Source organism: Eurytemora carolleeae, unplaced genomic scaffold, assembly GCF_000591075.1.
Source record: "Eurytemora carolleeae unplaced genomic scaffold, Eaff_2.0 scaffold528, whole genome shotgun sequence".
Lineage (NCBI taxonomy): Eukaryota > Metazoa > Arthropoda > Copepoda > Calanoida > Temoridae > Eurytemora > Eurytemora carolleeae.
The window spans coordinates 72,912-95,748 of NW_019396472.1; the positions used below are offsets into that span (position 1 = coordinate 72,912).

Genomic DNA, 22,837 nt, shown 5'->3' on the forward strand with positions numbered 1-22,837 from the left:
TTTGCATACCTCGTGCTTTAGCTTTAGCAGAGCTTGCGTATTTTACATGTACACCAAATACAGCGGGAACTGTACTTAAATAAGGAAGGAAAAATATTTGCAAAATTTGATAAACATTGATTAGGATTTTCCGTCATCTTTGGTTTAACAGATAATGATATTTTAGTGAAAAATAGAAAATTCGAATGAAAATAAAATTCTATTTTTTTTTCTTATAAAATTTTTAATTTAAAGAAATTATTTTCATATTTATGTAGATTTTGAAAAAGGGTTTACAGACCCCTCCCCCCATTCATGTGATACCCCAGACTTTAATCTGACCGATCCTTATAAACAACTCAATAACCCGCGCACAGCTTCGGAAAGGAGAGGGGGGGGAGGGGCACTTCCCCTCTTTCCTAATTCACCCCATCCCCAACCCAACCAGACAAACCCATATACATTGCAAGTATGTGTGTATACTTACTGATGATATATATTTATTAGTATATATCAATTAAATCTTATCTATAGTCTAATTTTTTATTTCTATTTTAAACAACAATATAATTTAAAGTAAAAATGCAATAAAAAAGTCTTTGTTTTAAAAAACGTCAAAGGATCTGTTCAAAAATCCGAATTCAATAACTTCGAAGAATTTGTATTCCTCGTTAAGTATTGTGAAATTATATCTACAGTTATAGGGTTTCCAACGCAAGTGAATTAAATTGCGTGCAATTCCGTAATAATTGTGCGCAATAAACGCAACGGAATTGCGCACTATAGCGCACCATTCCGTCCAACTTTCTTGCGTTTGTGTTGAATTTTTAAAAAAAAATATTCACTTTAAACCTTATGGCACATACTGCTGCCCCGGAAGCGATTTTGAAAAAGTTTTAACGACCACCTCTATACTTTAATGTAAAAGATGAATGAAACGCATGGGTATACAAATCTGTTTTTATCTAAATATTTCATCAGGCCCAATGGATATTTTAGCCTAAATAGCACTGGATCTGAATTTGGGAAATTAGGCAAAAAATAAATGAGCCTTTTTTGTTCATATTTTGTTTTTGAAACCCTATTTCAGTTTTGAAGAAAAAAACAAAATATTTGATAAAAATTTATGGTTTGAGCGACCTATTATTACTGGATTTTTGACCTCATAAAAATCCAGTGTCCAAATTTAATGAATTTAAGCCGGGTTCCAAATTCGCCAAAAACCGGTTCCAATCAAGCCCCGGCTTCAATCTTGAAAAATTTAATACAATTTTAAGTGATACCAACCATATTTGAGCCGAGGCTTAAATTTAAGCGGCGGCTTAAATTCTTTAAATTCGGTCTCAGGATATTTTAACACAATTCCAGCTTATGAAAATAAGTGGTTAAAACTATACATTTCTGTTGGTTTCCAATTCCAGGATATTTTAACATGATATCAGTTTATGAAAATATCAAGCTATTTAACCACTGTACATTTCTGTTGGTTTCCAATCCACTTAATCAAAGAAAGTGCGGAAAAAGATATTTTCCAGGATATTTTAGCATGATACTAGCTTATGAAAATATTAAGCTATTTAACCACTATATGTTTCTGTTGGTTTCCAATTTGAGGATATTTTAGCATGATATCAGTTTATGAAAATATCAAGCTATTTAACCACTGTACATTTCTGTTGGTTTCCCATCCACTGAATCAAAGAAAGTGCGGAAAAAGATATTTTTTATCTACTCATCATAAAATCAGAAATTCTTATTATTTTTATTTTTCAAATTAATAACAAACAATTTAGAAAAAAGACATGACACAATTAATTATTAGTAACTTTCTTTTCCAAAATAGAAAATATATAGAAATTGGCATTAGGGCATCATAATAATAATATTTAATTAGGGCATCATAATAATAATATTTAATAATCAGGGCATCATAATAATAATATTCAATTAGGGCATCATAATAATAATATTTAATTAGGGCATCATAATAATAATATTTAATTAGGGCATCATAATAATAATATTTAATCAGGGCATCATAATAATAATATTTAATCAGGGCATCATAATAATAATATTTTAATCAGGGCATCATAATAATAATATTTAATCAGGGCATCATAATAATAATATTTAATCAGGGCATCATAATAATAATATTTAATCAGGGCATCATAATAATAATATTTAATCAGGGCATCATAATAATAATATTTAATTAGGGCATCATAATAATAATATTTAATCAGGGCATCATGATAATAATATTTAATCAGGGCATCATAATAATAATTTTTTTTCTTTGATTTATTGGTAATTTTCTTAAGAAAAAGATTTTAAAGATTTTTTTAGGCACAAAATATTAAAGTTGTATAATGTATACATTCATATCTTCATAAATCTATTTGTCGCAACTTTTTCTTACATTTGGAATTCATTTTTATCCATTGCAGCAAATTGCGCTGGAGCTACATTTCTTATGGCGTATTCTGCATTAATTTATTTACGTTCCCCCTGACTTGATCAAAATCATTTTAATCTGCAATTTTTAAGTCGTCAAATGCAATGTTTACTGTCTAGGAGTAAAATAGTGGATACATCACACAAAAATTACACAAAATCATAGCAGCACCACTACAATACTACGGAAAAACACTATTTGGTTTCAGAAATCGAAATTTTTATTTATTTTCAATTCAAGAATTTATTATCATAAGATTTGCCATTGTCAACAATATTAATCCATGATATTACAGCTATGATTATATTTTATATACATGTGCAAAAGAAACAAAAATTTAAACCGTTTATTTGTCCTATACTGTCTTTCCTGGGTTTCCTAATATCGATTTTGAAAAGAAGTCATACCTAGAGAACAAGTCCGGATGAACTATTTACTTAAATAAAACTTCACTATATATTTCAGTCTCAAATGCTAGGAAAGTTGAATTCCAACTTAATAGTAAAACCGGAACTTTCCATTCATGTTCCAATGGGACATCAAAATATTTTATTTGTTTCTTAACTAACATTTTACTAAGATTGGAAGGATTTACAGAACAATAATTTGAAATACAAAATAAATTTCTGCCAAGAACTGTGTTGAGGTCATTTTTACATAAATTAGAAAGAAAATTGTTTATTCAAGAAAAACTAATAAATGTGCAAATTCCCTTTAAAGGTTAAAGATCTATAAAATGTTGAAATCCAACGACTGGAAGTAGGTCTAAACATATGTTTAGTCTGGTGTAGGTAAAATAAGGCATTTAAGCAGTATGCCTGCAAGGACTTAGTCAGTAAGCATAAAAGCACTGATTTAAAAAAAGCCTTAAGTAAGGGAAATGTGTTAGTTTGAAAAGCCAGAAAATTATGGTGCAAACCAATTATGTTTTCAAACTTAAATTATTTGAACTACCAGAATTTATTGTTAGAAATATCTGAAGTCGACGACGTTGGGTTGCAAAGATATGAGATTAGAAAATCTGGTTGTGGCAAAGACTCCATTCCATAATTTTTTATTGTGTTTTTATTTTAAAAGGTTGCGTGATTTTAATTTTCAGATCAGAATTGCATATTTTATAGGAGACACATTTTATAGAAAAATTCTATATTCTTGGTATTTCTATGCGCTCATATAGTTTCATGATAAAAAGCTCATTCACATAATTTGAAATTGTTAAAAACCACACAGCTACATTTGTTTTTTCATTTTACAATAATAAAATATTATTTTTATCACAATTTTTACGATAATAATTGTAAAACAAGAACGTTTCTGAACTTCATTTCTTACAATAATTGAAAATTCTGACTGCAATATCACAAATCGTTGAAAGATTATATTTTGTTACAATACAACTTGAGTTGTTCTCAATTAAAGTTTACTAAATACATGTTTAATAAATGTTAAAATCTGAAACCTAGTTTAATGTATTGGTACCCAGAATATTCTGGAATCTTCTAATTTTTTGTTTTTTGTTATTTATAATTTTCAAGCTTCCAAGTTATTCTGGATACCATCAAATTAGCGTCAAAGGTATTACAAATCAGCCAACATTCATATTCAGGTCATATTCGTGATCATTCATGGCATCAACATTCATATTCAGGCCATTGTCATGGATATTCAAATTATAATCAAAAACAACAATATTTTCAAATTTGTTGAAAAAAAAAATAATAAATTTTACTTTTCAAACTGCCCATGGCGCATGAACAGAATAAAAAGTAAAAATGCTAGGCTCCGAAATTGTAAAAAAAAACTTTAAGTCATAATCTTTACACCTTGAAACCAATAAAAACCTCACCTGGTTAAGCTGCTGGGCCTCAAATAAACCATTTTATAAAAGAAGATATTAGTAAAAACATCTTTTAGAAGTACTTGAATTTAAAAGATGTTTTAAATATCTAATATTTTATAAAATGATTTTATCTAATTCTCTTTATATGATCCCAGAACAGACTCATCCATTGTACATGCAAAAAAAGAGATGAACTTTGAATTCAATATCAAACTTTTACTTAATGTAAACAAAATTAATAAAGGCATATCTTGCGTTAAATTCCTAAGATTTTTAAAAAGTTTATAAACAGGGTCGTTTATTCTTGTTAAATTAAGTCTGGAAAATTTGGATAATTTAGTCAAAAATTTTGAATAATTGGGATAAATTAAACTAAATCTAATAAAAGCTTTTGCATTTTCGGGATTATTTTTAAATATTTAGCATAATTGGGATAATTTAGTAAACATTTTCGTATAGTTGGGATTCTAGTTTTAAAATTTTAGCATTTTTGCATGATTGGGATTATAGTTAAATCCTTTGAATAATTGGGATAATTTAGTTAAAATTTTTGAATAATTGGAATAATTCAGTTAACTTTTTTGAATAATTGGGATAATTTAATAAACATTTTCGTATAGTTGGGATTCTAGTTTTAAAATTTTCATAATTGGGACAGTTTAGTTAGCATTTTTGCATGATTGAGATTATAGTTAAATACTTAGAATAATTGGGATAATTTAGTTAAAATTTAAAAATAATTGGGATAATTCAGTTAACATTTTTGAATAATTGGGATAATTCAGTTAACATTTTTGAATAATTGTGATAATTTAATTAACATTTTTGAATAATTGGGATAATTCAGTTAACATTTTTGAATAATTGGGATAATTTAACATTTTTGAATAATTGGGATAATTCAGTTAACATTTTTGAATAATTGGGATAATTTAATTAACATTTTTGAATAATTGGGAAAATTCAGTTAACATTTTTGAATGAATTGTGGTAATTTCGTTAACATTTTTGCATAATTGTGATAATAACTAAATTTTTATACATAATTGAGATAATTTAGTTCAGATTTTTGCATAATTAGGATAACTTATTTAGAATTTTTGCATATTTTGAATAATGTTTAAATTATTTGCATAATTGGAAGGATAATTATTTTTTTCGTTGCATAATTGGGATGGTTAAGAATGTTGTGAAATTGTAGAAATAGTTGAAGTTTTACACAATTAAAAGATAATTAAAATGTTTGTATAGTTGGGATAATAGTTTACCGTTGCATGAGACAACTTGTGGAGGCCACCAGACCATGCTGTCATCATACCCTGCTGCTGGGTCATGCTTCCAGGTACACTCTATAATCTGGTCTAGATAAACAATATGTTCCAGGTACACTCTATAATCTGGTCTAGATAAACAATATGTTCCAGGTACACTTTATAATCTGGTCTAGATAAACAATATGTTCCAGGTACACTCTATAATCTGGTCTAGATAAATAATATGTTCCAGGTACACTCTATAATCTGGTCTAGATAAACAACATGTTCCAGGTACACTCTACAATCTGGTCTAGATAAACAATATGTTTCAGGTGCACTCTATAATCTGGTCTAGATAATGTTCCAGGTACACTCTACAATCTGGTCTAGATAAACAATATGTTTCAGGTGCACTCTATAATCTGGTCTAGATAAACAATATGTTCCAGGTACACTCTACAATCTGGTCTAGATAAACAATATGTTCCAGGTACACTCTACAATCTGGTCTAGATAAACAACATGGTCGACTTTTTTTACGTCTTTTTCATCCAAACTATTCAAAAACTTAAGACAAAAAAATCGCAAAAAAGTAGAATTTTTCATCCCAGTTATGTACTAATAAAAAAATTGTAATAAAAAGCCACTTAAACTCGACTTAAACTCAACTTTAAAAGTCGACTTGAGCTCGTCTTAAAAATTCGACTTAAACTCAATTTTCAAAGTCAACTTAAACTCAAATTTTTGCCGACTAGAAAAAACTTGTCAAAAAGTGATAAAAAATCTCAGCTTAAATTCAAGTTCTGGAACGACTATTTACGACTTAAAGTCGACTTAAAAAGTCGAATTAATATCGACTTAAACTCGACTCAAGAAGTTGACTTAAAATCAACTTTAAAAGTTGAGTTTTTGCTGAGTTGAAAATTCTCGTCCATAAGTGGTATAAAAAATCGTCCAAAAGTTGTATACAATCTCAGCTTAAAGTCTGGTTCTGGTACGACTATTTTAAAGTTAAAGTCAACTTTAAACGTTGAGTTAAAGTTGACTTCTGGGAGTAAAAAGTCGAGTTAGAGTCAAGTTTCAGCCGAGTTTTGTTTGCTGGGTACATATTTGTTAAGATAGAAAGATAGATGGATAGATAAATATGTTTTTATATTTTTCCCTAATTTATAGTTAGAGTATTTCTTTTTTCTTTTTATACTTTTTTGTCGGTGAAATTGTTGAATTTAGATAGAAGACACCGAGTGCATCTCTATAGCCCTGGTAAGTCCATGAGGGGAGATACTATACCTCTTTGAGGATGATGCAATGATCCATATTCTTCCCAAGATAACCCATCCAAAGGCTTATGTCCACTATTTGCATATTCATAATTTCAAATAAATCTTTTTCAATTTAAAATTTAAAAAATTGACACAGACACCATGAAACAAACTAAATATGTAAAAAATAAACATTTTCTAAAACTAAATTTTTTTTCTTCTGTAAAATACATTCAATTGCAAAATTATGCTGTGCATATCTTGATGGTATTTAGAAGAAGATTTTATGGATGGTTATTGGTCAATATGGAAAAATTGTGCCTGGAAACAACTGTTGACTTTTTAAATTTTAAATCTTAACAATGAGTTAACAGCCAAGTCTGCGAAATATTGTATTTTACAACTACAAAGAAAAATGGAGACTTAAAGGGAGTGTTCGCGAAAAATGAAAGGGGGTATAGGCTTAATGTGATAAAAAAGCGCTTTTGATCGATACTAATCTTACTTCTATCTGTTGCGTCTATAAGGAGAAAATTTGTTAAAAACGACTCTCACACCAAAGAACGCAGCGTCCATACAAATTCGGAAAGATGCAACATTCAACTCGGATCGTAAACAAATCAATTTAATTCCAAACAAATCATTCAGATATTACAAACAGTAGTCATCGATTCTTTTTCGACGCATTTGTATATAGTTAATATTTCATAATATTTTTTATTTTTTTTTATTTAAATAATTTTCGCTGGCGCTGGATTTTTGAACATTCCTGGAAAATATGAAAATGTCGTCTTCATTATCAAAAATCCTCGCAACAGGAATAAATGTTTTCAAAAGTAACTCTCAGATCATGAAAAATACAAAATATTATGAAATATTAACTATTTACGAATTCGTCGAAAAATAATCTATGACTATTGTTTGTCTGAATGATTTGTTTGGAATTAAATTGATTTGTTTACAATCCGAGTTGAATGTTGCATCATTCTAAATTTGTATGGACACTATACTTTCTTTGGCATTAGTCGTTTTTACAATTTTCTCCTTATAGACGCAACAGACAGATAGAAGTAATATTATTAGCAATCAAAAGCGCTTTTTTATCGCATTAAGCCTATACCCCCTTTCATTTTTCACGAACACTCTCTTTGAATAGCAAAAATTATAGCTTCAATAGGGGTTTGGAGTGCTCTAGAAAAAAGCTTAATATTTTAGATTGTAAACATAGAACACCTGGGCAGTGGAATATCAATCATCTTTCCGTTTGGACATCGATAGATTATTTGATTCCCAAGTTCATTTACATAAAGAGGCCAAATTCTTTCCATACCTAGAGGTATTCCAGGGGGTGGCTTTAGACATCTTCTTTCTAAACAGATGAAAATAAATATGTAGTTTTAATACAGTGAGAACCAGGAAACAATAGAATTCTTATTGAATTGCAAGTTACAAAATCGTTAGTGACATTTATTGCAACTCCAAGTGACCTTCCATTTAAAAAGATGAGCACGTCCGATGAAAAACTTTTTCTGATCTAGAGTCTCTTTATGTAAAAGGAAAAAATATGGCATTCCTTCCAGAGTTTTCTGGTTTTTGATATTATTTAATTTTTGTTTAATCCAAAGATTTGTTAAAAAAAATGCTTACTTTTGCAATCTAAAGGCCTTGATTGCCTACTCCATTGTCTGGTTGGTAAACAATCATTATTCCAGAAGGGGAAATCTCCATTAATAAATTCATATCCATTTTGGCATTTATACCTGAAGAGAAAAGAGTATAGATAGAACTATTACGATTCACTGTTGGTTGCTGTTAAGATAAAAATGTAAAAAAAACAGCCAAATTTGGGAAATTCTTTACTTATATACTGATATTGTAGCTTGGGTTGTCATCATGTCTTAGGAAAGGAATTGAGTCTGCCACAAATTCAATTTTTTTATCCCAATATCTTTACAACCTGATAGTGTAAACTTTTGACATTTCAAAATAAGACTATATACATACTTTGAAATATCTAAGGTTATTTACATTGAGTAAAAAATTAAAGTTTGTGGCAAAAGCTCAATTCCTTTGAGAATTTTACCTTAAGAACTAAGGTTTCAACCAGAATTCAGGTTTATCATTTACTTAGTACACTTACACAAATATAATTTTATTGTACTGGAACAATTTTACCCCTATAAAACAGATATTTCTGGAATCCTGTTCCAGGTTGGGACAATTTCTGATGGAAAAAAATGGAAAAAACTTCCCAAATATCATTCCCGAAATTTTCGGGTAAACACTTTTACCCTTGATTTTACCTAGTACTAGATGGGTCATAGAGCCGCAGAGCTCCAGTTCCATTGTGTCCTGGAGGGGGCTGTAATGGACAAGGAAGCTCTGAAATAGATTCCTGTTCAAGCAATATTTAAGTTAAAATTTAATGATAACTTACTGATGCAAGGTTCTACAAAAGTCACATTCCATGTTCCATCCTTGTCACATCTTGAAACAACTTTATTTTCACCATTTGAAGCATATCCCCATTCTGCTTTGCTACATTTATAAGTAACTATAACAGCAAATGGTCTGGGATTCCCGTCCACCTCTTGCCAACTCATTTCTTGAAGTCCATTTTCTTCAACTTCGTATGGTGGGGTTGTGCAATTTATTGCTAAACAGAAAATTTAAATTAAATCTACTAAATAAAATAAAACATTTTATTTAAAGCACTTACGTATACATCGTGGCATAACAGGTAAATTAGGGAAAACATTGTTCAAAAGCACTGGTCTCCATCTGCGGTCAGCATCACAACGAAGTTCAAATGTATCATGAGGAACATCCTGTTCATTGTAGGCATCTGGATATTCTAGCACATGACCCTCTGGACATGTAAATGACACATTTTTTCCATAAGCATTCCAATCTTTGTCTAATGTTTTTCTTTCAGCAAGATTGGTTGTGGCATTAGCAGAGTTATTTGGCAAGGTAGGTACACTGGCATCACAGTAAACCGCTAAAATATAAATAAGAAAAATTTCACATCATGAAATAACTGAAATATAGAGCTTTCGAATGACACCTTGATCGTAAAAATTGAACGAAAATTGTTTCTTCAGTTACTAATACCCCTACTGCACAGTTTTTTTTTGAGACACCCTGTATAATGTTTAAATCCTGGCTTTAATAATTATACATTTTTGGTAACTTACGAACACAGCTCAAGGTTTCATTAAAATCTGCTTCCCAGGTCCAGTTACTGCAAATTGCAACAAAGGTTATATTGTGGGTTGCATTGAACACATATCCAATGGGACAAGTGTAGGTCACATTTCCTCCATCAGTAACAATAGAATAAAGGTCCTTGAAATCTCCAGTCTTACTGTTGTTCATCCAGATCTCTATTAGATCAGTTGTGTTCCCAGCTTCATAGATCCAATCTGGATGATGAAGTCTTCGTTTAGTAGCAGATACCTTGTACTTTGGTCTGTCTATGGTTGATATGTTAAACCAACTTGATTCAAAATTAACAGCTTCAGTGCCATACGTCCCAAAAGCAGGAACAGGCGGCGGGTTTAAACAAGAAACTTGAAGGGGCATAGATGGACAGTCTTCTAAGCAATATCCCCAGTTTAGTATCTCTCCGTTAGTTCCTAATTCTAAATATTCAAAGGTTAAAACAAGTAGCAAAGTTTTAATACATAGGTACCTGTTGGGCACCAGGACTCATACATATCTTCTGTGCTGCAGTTATGATAAGTAACACTTTTATATTCAAATGGGAACTGGCACTTGAAGCCATCTCTTGTGAAACAAAACTGATGTTCACAGACAGCAGGCAATTCTCTCTCACATTCACGTCCATATTTTGGGATTACTAATCCATTGGCTGACAACGTTAGACATCCCTTAATGAATGTTTAATTTATATATTTTCTTTGAAAAGATGGGTAACTCTTAGTTTTTATATACAGTGCGTTTAATTAACATATAATAATTTCTTTATGAAAAAGTGTTCCTGAATGCATTAGTTTTAAGTAATAAACGTAATGAGTCATTATATAGTGAGGCATATTATTCTTCCTGTTTTCTTTCAGTATAACTCTACTAAAGAAATATTGACCTTTAACATTCCTGATGTTATTGGACCTTCCTTTTTTGATCTCTGGAGCTTTTAAAGATAAAGTCTGGTTTTTATGTCAGTTGTCATCTTAAAGTTTAGCTTTAGCTTTGTGAATTGCAGATAACTGAAAACGCTACATTTGCCTCCCTGAGTGGTATAAGAATAAGTGACATATCCCGCATACTATTTAAAGGAATTGTTGATGTCAGTTTTTCTCTCTACATTATTGCACTTCCTTCATTTAGAATTTCATTTTGATCGCTCAAATGGTAAACATTAAAATATGCCAAAAAATTTCAGATTTTTATGGTTTTCAATAACTTAATTCAAACATAAATCAATATTCCAGTTTCCCTGCAAAATCTATCTTGAAAGAAATCTTTTATCCTGATTTTGTCTTATATGGCGGGAAATTTTTAAATTGGTGCTTTTATACATCAAACATTTTTGTGTCTTGTTTTATTGCTTTTCAATGCACAAAAAGTGTTTATCAAAAAAATTTTTTCAGTCCCAAAAGTTCATGAAAATTATGATCTGAATACAAAGTTTGAACAGAAAAATTTCAAAAATGAAGAAAGGAACTCAAATTCAATTTCCAAGGGAAAAATGGCGGGAAAACATTTTTTATTATGTACATTTAGAAAGTTACATTCCTGGAGTTAATCATTATAACTCTGACTCATGTAAAATCTGAAGAAAATAGCTTAAAACATGAAGGCTTGAATCCACATTGAAAATTTGTGTCATTTGAGGGAAATGTGCCCATTCCCGTTTTTGAGTTGAAGAGAGAAGAGAGGTCACTGAACTAGCTCAAATCCTGAATTTCCCAATCTTGAAGAATTTGAACCTGTAGTTAGTAGTTCTGTGACCTCTCCAATTCATTAAATTCAGTCCCTGATAATATGACTTTTTGACCCTATAGTTTTGATAACACTACAAAAACCAATTTTATATATTAAGTTCTACTAGTGTTTTGTTGACATATCGTTCCAAAAAGTGTTAAATTTTAAATTCAAGAATTTTTTTTATTCTATAATATTTTTTTGTTCTATATTTTTCATTTCCATACTCTTTAAGAGATCTTTTTTGAAAATACATGAACCCTAGTATTCTAGCTAATTAATTACCTGGCCAGTGTATCCAGCTTTAACAACTTTGAATCCCCCTGAGAGCACAATCTCATTTGTGAAATTTAGTTCTGAAGAATTGAACCCTAAAGATGCAAGCCAGTGGTCATTAAATGTAACTTCAAAGTTAGATCCCTGACATGCTACGGCAAGACTGAAATCTAAGAAGTTAGTCAAGTTAGGATTGGTTAGATTAGTCACAACTTGGTCTGATGAAACACCATTCCTTATAGAATTCAAGGTGAAGGTGCTCACAATATCTTTATGAAACACCCATTTTAGAAGAGTATTGTTTTGATCTTGCATTATTTTAACCACAGGTTTGTTTATATCTAATCTCCTGGTTACAAAGATTCCATAAACTTTAAAAACCTCTTTTCCATTTGATGAACAGATGCTTGGTTTAAAAGTCAATATCTCTGAAGTACTTGTATTTTCCAAGAACAGTTCTGAAATTAATGATGAATTATCTGACTCAAGTCTATTTGAGCTCCCCCCCCCCCACTTCTAGCAACAACTTAACCATCCAAAAACTATCATTGGGGTTGTATGGGTTGTTTTATGAAACTATCCTGTACTTTATCATTCTCCCTCTCTTCATCGTGAATTTCATAATGAACATGCTGTAAAGTAATCATCATGCTATAAAGTTAAATTAACTGTACATTGTAGCAAGTGTGTTAGTATAAAGTTTTAATTGGTTCTCGGATTTTCTCCAAAAAATTTAGGATATTTCCAAAATGAAAATAAAATTGAAATCAACTTTATATAAATATATGTTTCAAAGCTTATTTGATCTAGAAATAGCAATTGAAATTAGACAAGTACACACAAGTTTCACAAAATTACATATAACACTATTATTTTGGCACAATGTGCTATAAAGTTTTTGGACTCAAATTTTCTCTATATCTCAAAGGTTCTCGCCTTATTTACTACTTACTATATTTTGTCTCTTGCTAAAGCACAGACAAAATAAAATCTAAAATGACTTGACCCCTCTTGAAAAAGAGAAAATGTCTGGCCAAAAACTTTATGACACTGCAAACCCAAACTAACAGTGTTATAAATAGTTATTGCCAAATTCTATGTAGATTGATATATGCAACAATAAAACATGTCACATTTATAGATTGTTATGCACTACCTCTGCTTTTTTCAGCATCTATCCATGACCTCTCTTTAGAATAGTCTTCTATTAGCATTGGAAAATTAAATGCATTTACCCGGTCCATCTAATTAATGAAATTTTACATCACAGTTAGTAAAGGTGTGTAATATCCTCCCAAAATTTAAGAAATTAAAATCTTGTAACTGAATCAAAATTAATTGATTTACCTTTGGGGTCCAGTCAAAATTTTCTTTTGTGGTGGCATCAATCCAGACAGATCTAAACCTTTTTCAAACAAGAATTATTATTATTTATTCTGATATCAAAAATATTAATGCATGATCCATTATAATCAAAGCAAATAAATTATAGATTACAACATTTTCTTTTCAAATTAGAATGCTGAAAAGTATGCATAGCTCATCTGTGTCTTACTAGTGGCCGAAAATGTCACAAATAAATAACAAAATACTTATATTTTATATGCATATAAAACAGCAAAGCTTTCTTAAAAGTTGGATCAAAGGGGTTTATAAATCAAAATTAATACCTATTTGTTTGAAGGAACTTATTTATTATATGTACAGTGTTAGGTAGACCCATTCTCCTCTCATAATTTTCATTGATGGAACACAATTCATTTCCATGTTTTGTTTTATCTGAATCAGGTGAATTTTACAACAAATTCTAAATTGCTTCACCAAGACAATACTAGAAAGGCTGTTTGAAACTGTACAGGACAGCTATTCTCATTTTCTATAATACATTAGGAAGTGCAAAAAATGCAGAACTTGAAGCAGAATAAGTATTTGCATGCAACAATTTTTACATTTTGCTGGAAACCCTACTTCTAACTAATGCAAAAGATATGATAATTTTACCTAAAGAAAGAGAATAGCAAGACCGACCATCTTTTTCTGAATGGGACTTATCAAACCCTTCAGGACATATTGGATCTACTCAAAGAAGTAAAAACTGCATTATAATTATGCTTCCATATCTGTTGTAATTCTTTATAATAAACCCAACATTTTTAATTTGAATTCATAAAAAGAAAATAAAATGTAATGTATTACCTGTCCATTCACAATAGAAATTATATTGTTCCTCACAAAATGCTCCACGAACCAAATATTTAATTCCTCTTTTTAAGAAAGCACATGCCAACCCATTTAATTTGGTGTCATCTCCATCGAATTTGAATGATTGATTGTTGTATGAAGTACCATCAGTGTAAACTTGAGGAACAGTAAGATTAAAGCCAATAAATATATCACCTGTTTTTATTTTTAGAGAATACTTCTTTATAAACTCGTACATTCCTTTTGTTTTGATGGGTAAAACAATTCCACCATGTTTAGCACATTCATGTTTTGCTCCTTTGAATGTTGACATTTCATTTTTGTAGAGTATACATTTTCCTTTGTAGCTTATATGGCCTTCTGGGCATATTGATTTGGTTTCTGACGGAGTTGAACAGAAAAAGTAAAACTTTTCTTTGCAATCAACTGTCTTTAAAAAACTAAACAGTAAAAAATAGAGATAATTGTATTCTTTAATTTCTAAAAAAAATTGAAGAAAAGAATTGAGTCTTTCAAACAAAATCTGATGATCTCATCCCTATGTCGTAGACATTAGATATTTTAAACTATGAATATTGTTAGATCAAATTATCTAAGTTTGAAATACACTATCAGGTTGCAAAGATATAAGAATTAAAAAGTTTGAGTTTGTGGCAATGAATCAATTCCTTTGTAAAGACATTTTAAAATTCACATAATTCATAAGAATGCTAAAGCCACTGTAAAAAATAGTAAGCCCTCTTTTTGTACTTAAATATCTTAATAATGTGTTGGCTTACTTTGAATGTTTGAAATCCATAACGGCACAATTCATTGATGCATTTAACTGACCATTGTACCAAGGTGCATGTGTAATTTCTCTGCCTTCACTGCTTATCCACTGGCTCCCAGTTGGTTGAGCTGGATAGTTTAAATTAATAACTTTCTAAGAAGTTTGTTGATTAAAATCTATACCTGATATTGAGTCCAGTCCAACATATAATTCAGATATATTTCTTAAATGCTTCAAATAGCTCATTAAGTTTTCCATGGTAACATAAGACTCAGGGTAGGCTAGTCTAGTTACATAGGGATCGTTAGGCTCTGAAATGCAGCTTATTTCAGCATCAGTAAAGCTGAGAGGAGAACTAGATAGTTTAAAGCAATTCATGTTCATGAGAAAGTAGCCTGAAGGACAGGGTTTAGATCTAGGATAATCTTTTATCACATGGCAAATTTGACTCATCTGATAAAATTGTGAGATAGTAAGCATACTATTTGAAATTTGAAGGCAGGATATCTCTCCTAAGAATGCATGCTGGTTTCCAATGTCTGAACCAATTCTCAAATAGTGAGCATCGGTAGATTTAGCAAACCACCCTTGGGTGTTAAAATTAAAGTATGTCCCTTCCCTGTCCTGAATCCCGAAGGTGCTATTAATGAAAAAAGTCCCCTTGTTTGTTTCCACTCCGTATGCAAAGGCAATGAAATTCCAATCATGAACACTAAGCAAACCATGAGAGAAGAATTCAGTACACGATGTCCCTGCACTTGAACACAGCTTTGCTCCAACTCTCTTCTCATAAAGGAAAATTATAAGACTCTGATTTGAAATTGAAACAGAAAAATCCAGAATTGTTTCTTTCAAGCCAGTTAGGCTTGGAGTCCTGGGTTTGATCCACATACAAATTGACAACCCATACTTAGCTGTAACATTCTTAACATTTAATACATCAATGTATGAAGATGGATCTCCCATGAAAAAGGCCGACCTAATTAATTCTGTTGGATTGACAGGGATATCTGAAAATCCAACATAATTATCCTTGGACCCTTCTGTGATATTATCCAAGGGAAATGTATAGTCTGGTATTCCCATAACCTCAACTTTATCCATATTTGTCATTTGTTTTGTTTGACAAACAAATGGAAGTAAATTATAACAATCAACTTTCTGAAGAGTAACAGAAACTTGGTCTAGAGCTACACAGTCTCCACTACCTTAAAAATAAAGTTCTTTACATAGGTACACTCTAATTGTTGTATTGATCCCAATAACCAAATAGATTTGTAAAAGATGAATATTTACACAAAATGATAAAATAAGGATAACCTTGTTTAAAATTCAAATATCTCTTTTATTCGTATTATACTTATTTGAAAGTTTTTTAGGTTGGTCAATCTGTTTTAGACCAATTTTATAATGGAATCAGGATCAATCTTTTTCAATGCTTACCAGCTAAATTTGCAAGGTTTATTATCGAATTATCTGAGGATGATGAGAAGTATTCATCTGTTTCATTATTCTGTCTATTTAAGTTTCTTCTGAATCCAGTTCTTAAAGGGGTTGACATATTATTAGCAAGAATATACGTGGATAAAAAGACAATGTGAAGTTTACTTAAAGGTTCCATTGCTATGCCCTTTTCTTTATTACATACTATAAAGGCATCAGAGTAAGTGGTTGCATTGTCAAAAATCTTGTAACATTCTTCTTGAAAAAGTATGTAACCATTCGGACAAATCCAGTCTTCTTCATATTCACAAATGTATCCTTTTTCCTCCATTAAATTCAAGGACTGTGGAATTGGTAGGAATTCCATTTTTGAAGAAGAAGGATCAGTTGAGGTAAACTGTAGGAACCCTTTATACTGATCTACATTCACATCCACTGAAGAGAGCCATGGACAACTTTGTATTCCAAGAAATCCAGTTGAAGAAAATGTTTTTAACTTTTCCAGATTTGCATTGGTAATCCTGGATGGATTATAGTTTTCCATTCCACCAGCAAAGTATCCAAGCCAATATTCTTTAGATTGGGATTTGCTTATCTTCCACACATCATTAGCTAGACTAGTAAATTCTTCACAATGGTTTAAATTTGCAAGTCTTGAGTTCTGATGGGCACAGTTGTAGGTTGCAGTAGAGAATGCTGTTGCAATATCAACAACTTGCAAACATTTCTTACTCTCGGAATACCATTTGAAACCGACTCTACATTTTGATTGACAAATGTAAGGCTTAATTTTGGATTTGTCATCTGCCTGCCACTTGTTCTCTTTTTTTGTATTTATGGATAAGGCATAATTATCAGTACAGATATTTTGTATGCACCCTGTATTTTCTTTTCCATCAACCCAGTCATTGTAAATAGAGAAATTTTTACCATTTGCAATCCATGTCCATTTGAAGTTTCTGACGGTTCCGCCTACCCAGTAGGTTGAGAGATCTGGAGAGAATTCTTGTTGAAAATAAATCTTACTGTCTGACAGAGCCTTGATGTAATTCCAAATTGGGGGAAGAACTTCTGAATCCATAATAGGCAGCAGATAGGACCCTTCTATTTCACACTTAGCTGCAGCATTTTTGAAAGTTTCTGCATAGGCAGAAACTCTAATGCAGACATTGTTAACTTTTTCATAATTCTGATTGCATTCAAATACAAGAGGTTTCCAATGTTCGGTACAATATCCTATATCATCACTTGTAAGGTTAAAAAGTCTTGTTGGGTTCAGCTTTGTTGGGCACCATAGTTCAGTTTCAGGCTCTAGTATGCATTGATCATACCAGACTCTGTCATAGAGAAATGGAATAATACAGGAATTGCCAGATCCATCCCCTCTGTAGGTTATTTCTCTTTCATCTTGACATATTCCCCATTTATTAAAGATTACAACGCCATCACTATCCACTTCAGTGGCACACCATGATTCATTTAAAGTATCATTAAACAAACATGAATTGTGCCATGTATCATTAATACTTGTTTTGAATGGAAAATGGCAAGATTTACCCAGATCTGGACCATCCAGAGCAATGAACTTACGTGCCTCACATAAATAGCCTAGGTTTGAGTCTTCAACATCTGCACATTTCTCAATGCTTAGCTTTCCATTTTGATCCAACATTAGGCATGCTCTTCCTGTATAGCTAGAAAGAGCTGTAATTGTATGAGATATAACACTTCCTTGAAGCTTGACTTTTTTCTCAAGCATATATGCTCGAGTTCCATCATTGTAGTGTAGTTCTAGATCAGGCACAACTTTATCAGTGTATGCACCAAGCATAATAAGAGAGTAATTGGTCAGATGCTTGTAGTGTGAAGCATTTGGTTTCAAATAATGGTATTCTGTATCTATTAGGTAATCAAAGTGAAAAAAGTCTCTTGGTTGGTATAGTCTGGCTCCTTGTTCCGTGCAAACCTGCTCAGCTTCTTCCACAGAACTGACAATTCCATTTGATGTAGGTGCTGAAATTAGGAAACAGTTCCCTTTAAATTCAAAATATCCAACTGGACAATTCTGAACTAAACAGCTTGGTTTACATTGTCCTCTACTATTTCCCGTGTCAATGTGTTTCAGGTCCAAACCTCTCTCTAAACTGCACCAAGGGGTTTCTGATTCTAAAGTCACACAAGTATCATAAAGACGTCCTTTGAACCTGAAAGGAAATTGACAAACTTGGGAATCAACAGTTACACACTCTGAGTATTGACACACCACTCTAATGTCTGGATCTTCAACAGGCAAAGTTTGCTTCTTATGAAGGCAACTTATCTCAAATATAAGAGGAGCAGAGCTGGAAGAAGGACCAAGTTTAAAGCACTCATTCTTAGTTGTGGCAATATCAGTTACTATATTTTGAAACATAGAGATGTTTACTTTCTCCATTGAAAAAGGAGATTTGAATATATGTGTTGATTCTTCCTTGTATCCTCTCCATCCTAAATTACAAATTTGCTATTTTTTTCAACATTATTTCAGCCAAAAATAACCCCAATATAACAAATTTCTTAAAGAAGCATTTTAATATCTTCTTCCGACTTTACTATGCCAACTTATATGAGATTTAAAAGAATTTTACCAAGGAAAACTTCAAAATCTGAGCTGTATTGCATTCTTCTGGAAGGCAACCACTTAGACACTGTGTCTAGATCATACTTAGAGGTTGGTGTAAACAATCTTGTTCCTTCTTTAGCACAAACAGCTTCACCTGCAAATGTAATCAAAATAAGTAAATGGGTGCAAGTCAGCATAATAACATTTAAATTATTGAAGCTTTGGACCTGACAGAACATCTACATTCAAGCCATCCGGAGAAGGGATTTCCCCAATTTTAACGCAAGTTCGTCCTAGCTCAGGTAGCCAAGTATAATTTCTGGGACAGCTAGGAGCCATCATGCAATAATGCTAAACACAAGTTATACTTTTCAATATCTTTCTGATTTTTAAAGGGGCTGTATATATAATTTAAAATGACTTTTCATTTACAGACTGGCTTGTTCGACTCAAGTAAACCTTTGTTTTTTAAGCAATGACTGAGGCACCCTTATTTGGTAGTTTTTCAGTTGATTATTTTTGATTGTGGTTTCTCTATAAAAGAGACTTTCAGAATTATGCAACAGATACAAAAAATTATAAACAACATTGAATGAGAAATTACAATATCTTTTTAATTGCTGCTTAGATAGAGGTTAAAAGGGCACTGAAGGTGAATCAGACATTCCTCTTTTTTAAATGGAGAGTCACTTACAAGTACATCTACATTCTGCATCCTTAGGTAAATGAAATCCAATTTTAGTCTTAATATTATCAAGATGTTCTACCGAAAATGTTAAATCACAGCTGACAGCCTTGGGTTTATAATCATCATCTGCATCTGCAACTATACAATCTCCTTCACTCCAATAATTTTTTATTTTCAAATCAATCATAGACATTGGATTTCCGTTTGTTTTTATCCAAGTTTCATTTATTTTTCTGACTCCTATCCAGTAGGAACCCATACTTTTTTCAACTGCATTAACTCTAAAAATAACAAAAATAACTTTTAAAAAAAACACTACTAACATTTGATTCTCCCAATTTCTTCTAAATCTTGAAGGCAGATTTTTTAGCAAAATTTTACCTTAAAATAACATTCTGAATATCATTGACAGGAGCTGCTATCATACCAAGCTTCTTTCCACAGGCCACAACTGCATCTTTGTAAGATAATTGTGCTTTATCAACTTGAAGGCATTGCTGGCCCAGTGCAACATTGTTCCCTTCAAGGGGACAAACAGAACTTGTTGGTAATCCAGGCTCATTTATTTGATTTGTGTGCCTAGGCAATTTTTTCATGATTGTTCTTCATAAAATGGTAAAAGTAATTTTAAGTAAGCAACAAACCATTTAAATTTTATTATGTTGCACTTCAAATTGTTAATCGGAGTTCTATGGCATCTTACTATAGGTACTCCAGTGAGGTATTTTACCTAATGACAATATTTTTTATTAGTTAAACTATTTTTATAAATTAGTAAGCCTACCATTTTCTTATCAGCAGTTTCATATACTTGAATGAGCTTTACTTTCTCTGCCAAAACTTTGTGGCAAACACCACCTTTGAATAATATATAGGGTGTCAATGTATTATATATTGTGAATAAAAAAGTTGGATTATACTAAACGAATTTATTTCTAGTGAATGAAACAACCTGTACATCCAATTCTGTTTGCGGTGATTGGGGCTGAAAATGTGTTTCCATCATAAGCAAGCTGCTCAAAAAGCACATTTGAAACAAAATTAGAATTCAAATTTATTACTGTTTTGGTGATTTTTGATCCTGCTGGAATTTTCATCTCTCCATTGAAAATGTTATTTACATAAATCTAAAATAAATATATATAAGGAATATATTTTTATGTTTTTCTAGAAAAGCAGGGACTGAATATTGTAAATTTTAAAATGATAAAGTAAAGATATCAAACTGTAATTTTTAGGAAGGGGTGAATAGAAAACTTTTTGTATTTATCAATGGTGATTACATATTTTTGGGAACAATAGTTCTTAAAAAATAAGATACCTGAAAACTTGATGCATTGCATGATATAAAAATATCAAATTTGTCTCCAAGCTTAAGTCCAGAGGGTAGGGTAGTTGTTTCAAATTGTATCTTGATATCATCTCCAAATCTAAGGGCTACTGAGGCTATCTCAGAGTTATCAGACCCAATTAAACTAATCAAAATCCCTAAATAGAACATGGTGAAAATATTTGAAAAAGTGTTAACATAATTTCAAGCGAATCTCCATTTTTAGAGTGGCATGTCTTGTTTATAACAATACTCTTTTAAGCTTTGTCTGATCAAAAGATTGCATAAGAAAGTTATCATTTATCATTTATGATTGTGGCTTCTCGCTGCGAATCTTGCATGCCCCTCTGAAATTTAAACAACAGTCCCTTTAACCCGAAATTCCAACAGTAAGACTTCAAACTGTGGATTAGGAAGACGACTGTTAGACGCTAGTTATGACTTTAAATGAGTTAATGAACATGAAACACTGCAGTTGTTTGTTTAATAACAGCATCAAATAAAATTGAATATTCTAAATACTTCAACAACGAATTTATGAAAAATGGAAAAGGCAAGATGGAGAACCATTAAGAAAATAATGAATCCTAAAAATCAGTAGTGGGATATAAAAATATTATTCAGAATATATTGATATATTAAAAGGTAAATATCAAGCAGCTGAATACAGTCCACATTTTTTTTACATTTCTTAAATTCTTTGACGGCCAAAAAACGAGTTTTGTGGGATTCTACCATATATTTGAATACAAAAACTATTTGTTTTTGTTTTTGATTTGTTAAATATTCATTTTGATATTTTGAAGAATTTAGTGTTTGGGTCTTTTCAGTAACTTAACTGTTCTGTTGATCTTTCTTAAAATAGCTCCCAGCTAGCCATTAGAAACAAATTTTGAATAATTTTTTTGATTGTTGCAAAGATTTTAGAATCTTCAGGGGTTTTTATCCCGTACACATACTAAGATCTAAGGTAGAAAAAGTGAAAAACGACCCAGCCAATAATATGTATTGTTTAGATGAACTTAAAAATGTTAAAAACCTACCTTCTGCTTCAGCTGTGGAGGTTGTGTTCAGAGAGTATCCTGTTTAAACCAATTTAGTAATTAAACCCAACATTAGATACACATTAGTACTGATCATTTTAAAGAAATTAAGTCTTTGCCTATATTCTATATCTTTGAAACCCAATGTCGTAAATTCTGAGCCGTGTAAGCTCCGCTCACCGCACAATTCCGCGCATCGGATTTCCAATTGAAAACCCTACCTTAAAAGTGTCAAAATATGAATTCTGTTCAATAAAATAATCTCAATTTGAAATATTAAAGGTTTACATCATTGTCAATATTGGGATTAGAAAATTTAAGTTTGTGGCAATGACTCAGCTCCTTTACATATTGTCATGTCCTAAGTAAATCAGCTACCCTTTGACTATGCATGGAGTAGAAATATGAATTATTAGTTTCCATCATTTGATTGTCAACGCTTTTCAATGTTTTAATAATAAATAATATGCAATATTGCTGGTCAAATTTTGCGACCTTGTAGCTCCCCTAGTTTTGTGTTTTTGCTCAAGTATAAGTGTAACTTTATCCTATTACTTTCAAATAATAGTTATTCCTCTTATAGCTCTTCAACAAGAAAAGTTATGTGCAGTTTACTTTAGTTTAAGGTGCTACTGTATAGTGTGTATTATAAATGTCTAAGAAAACATATACGTGCAGTTTACTTTAGTTTAACGTGCTCCTGTATAGTGTATATTATAAATGTCTGTGAAAA

At 31.2% G+C, this 22,837-nt stretch overlaps 1 protein-coding gene across 4 annotated transcripts in view; it reads right to left on the reverse strand.

Moving 5' to 3' along the window:
• Positions 1-5,195: 5,195 nt before the first annotated feature.
• Positions 5,196-22,837, reverse strand: part of LOC111703920 (uncharacterized) — a 36,004-nt gene continuing 18,362 nt past the window's right edge. For 3 of the 4 annotated variants that reach the window (XM_023476007.1, XM_023476009.1, XM_023476010.1), the window contains 27 exons: positions 22,105-22,143; positions 21,053-21,219; positions 20,684-20,858; positions 20,516-20,589; positions 20,376-20,461; positions 20,113-20,310; positions 19,811-20,012; positions 19,271-19,394; positions 19,069-19,197; positions 16,442-18,928; positions 15,181-16,206; positions 15,006-15,126; positions 14,221-14,666; positions 14,026-14,100; positions 13,695-13,803; positions 13,372-13,429; positions 13,181-13,268; positions 12,034-12,482; positions 10,493-10,691; positions 9,996-10,442; positions 9,518-9,799; positions 9,236-9,454; positions 9,102-9,180; positions 8,446-8,558; positions 8,032-8,167; positions 6,827-6,891; positions 5,196-5,641 (listed from right to left, as the gene is read on the reverse strand). In XM_023476007.1, coding sequence (XP_023331775.1) covers positions 5,496-5,641; positions 6,827-6,891; positions 8,032-8,167; positions 8,446-8,558; positions 9,102-9,180; positions 9,236-9,454; positions 9,518-9,799; positions 9,996-10,442; positions 10,493-10,691; positions 12,034-12,482; positions 13,181-13,268; positions 13,372-13,429; positions 13,695-13,803; positions 14,026-14,100; positions 14,221-14,666; positions 15,006-15,126; positions 15,181-16,206; positions 16,442-18,928; positions 19,069-19,197; positions 19,271-19,394; positions 19,811-20,012; positions 20,113-20,310; positions 20,376-20,461; positions 20,516-20,589; positions 20,684-20,858; positions 21,053-21,219; positions 22,105-22,143 — 7,739 coding nt within the window. In that variant the 3' untranslated portion in view covers positions 5,196-5,495. The other variant, XM_023476008.1, reaches the window with a different exon arrangement.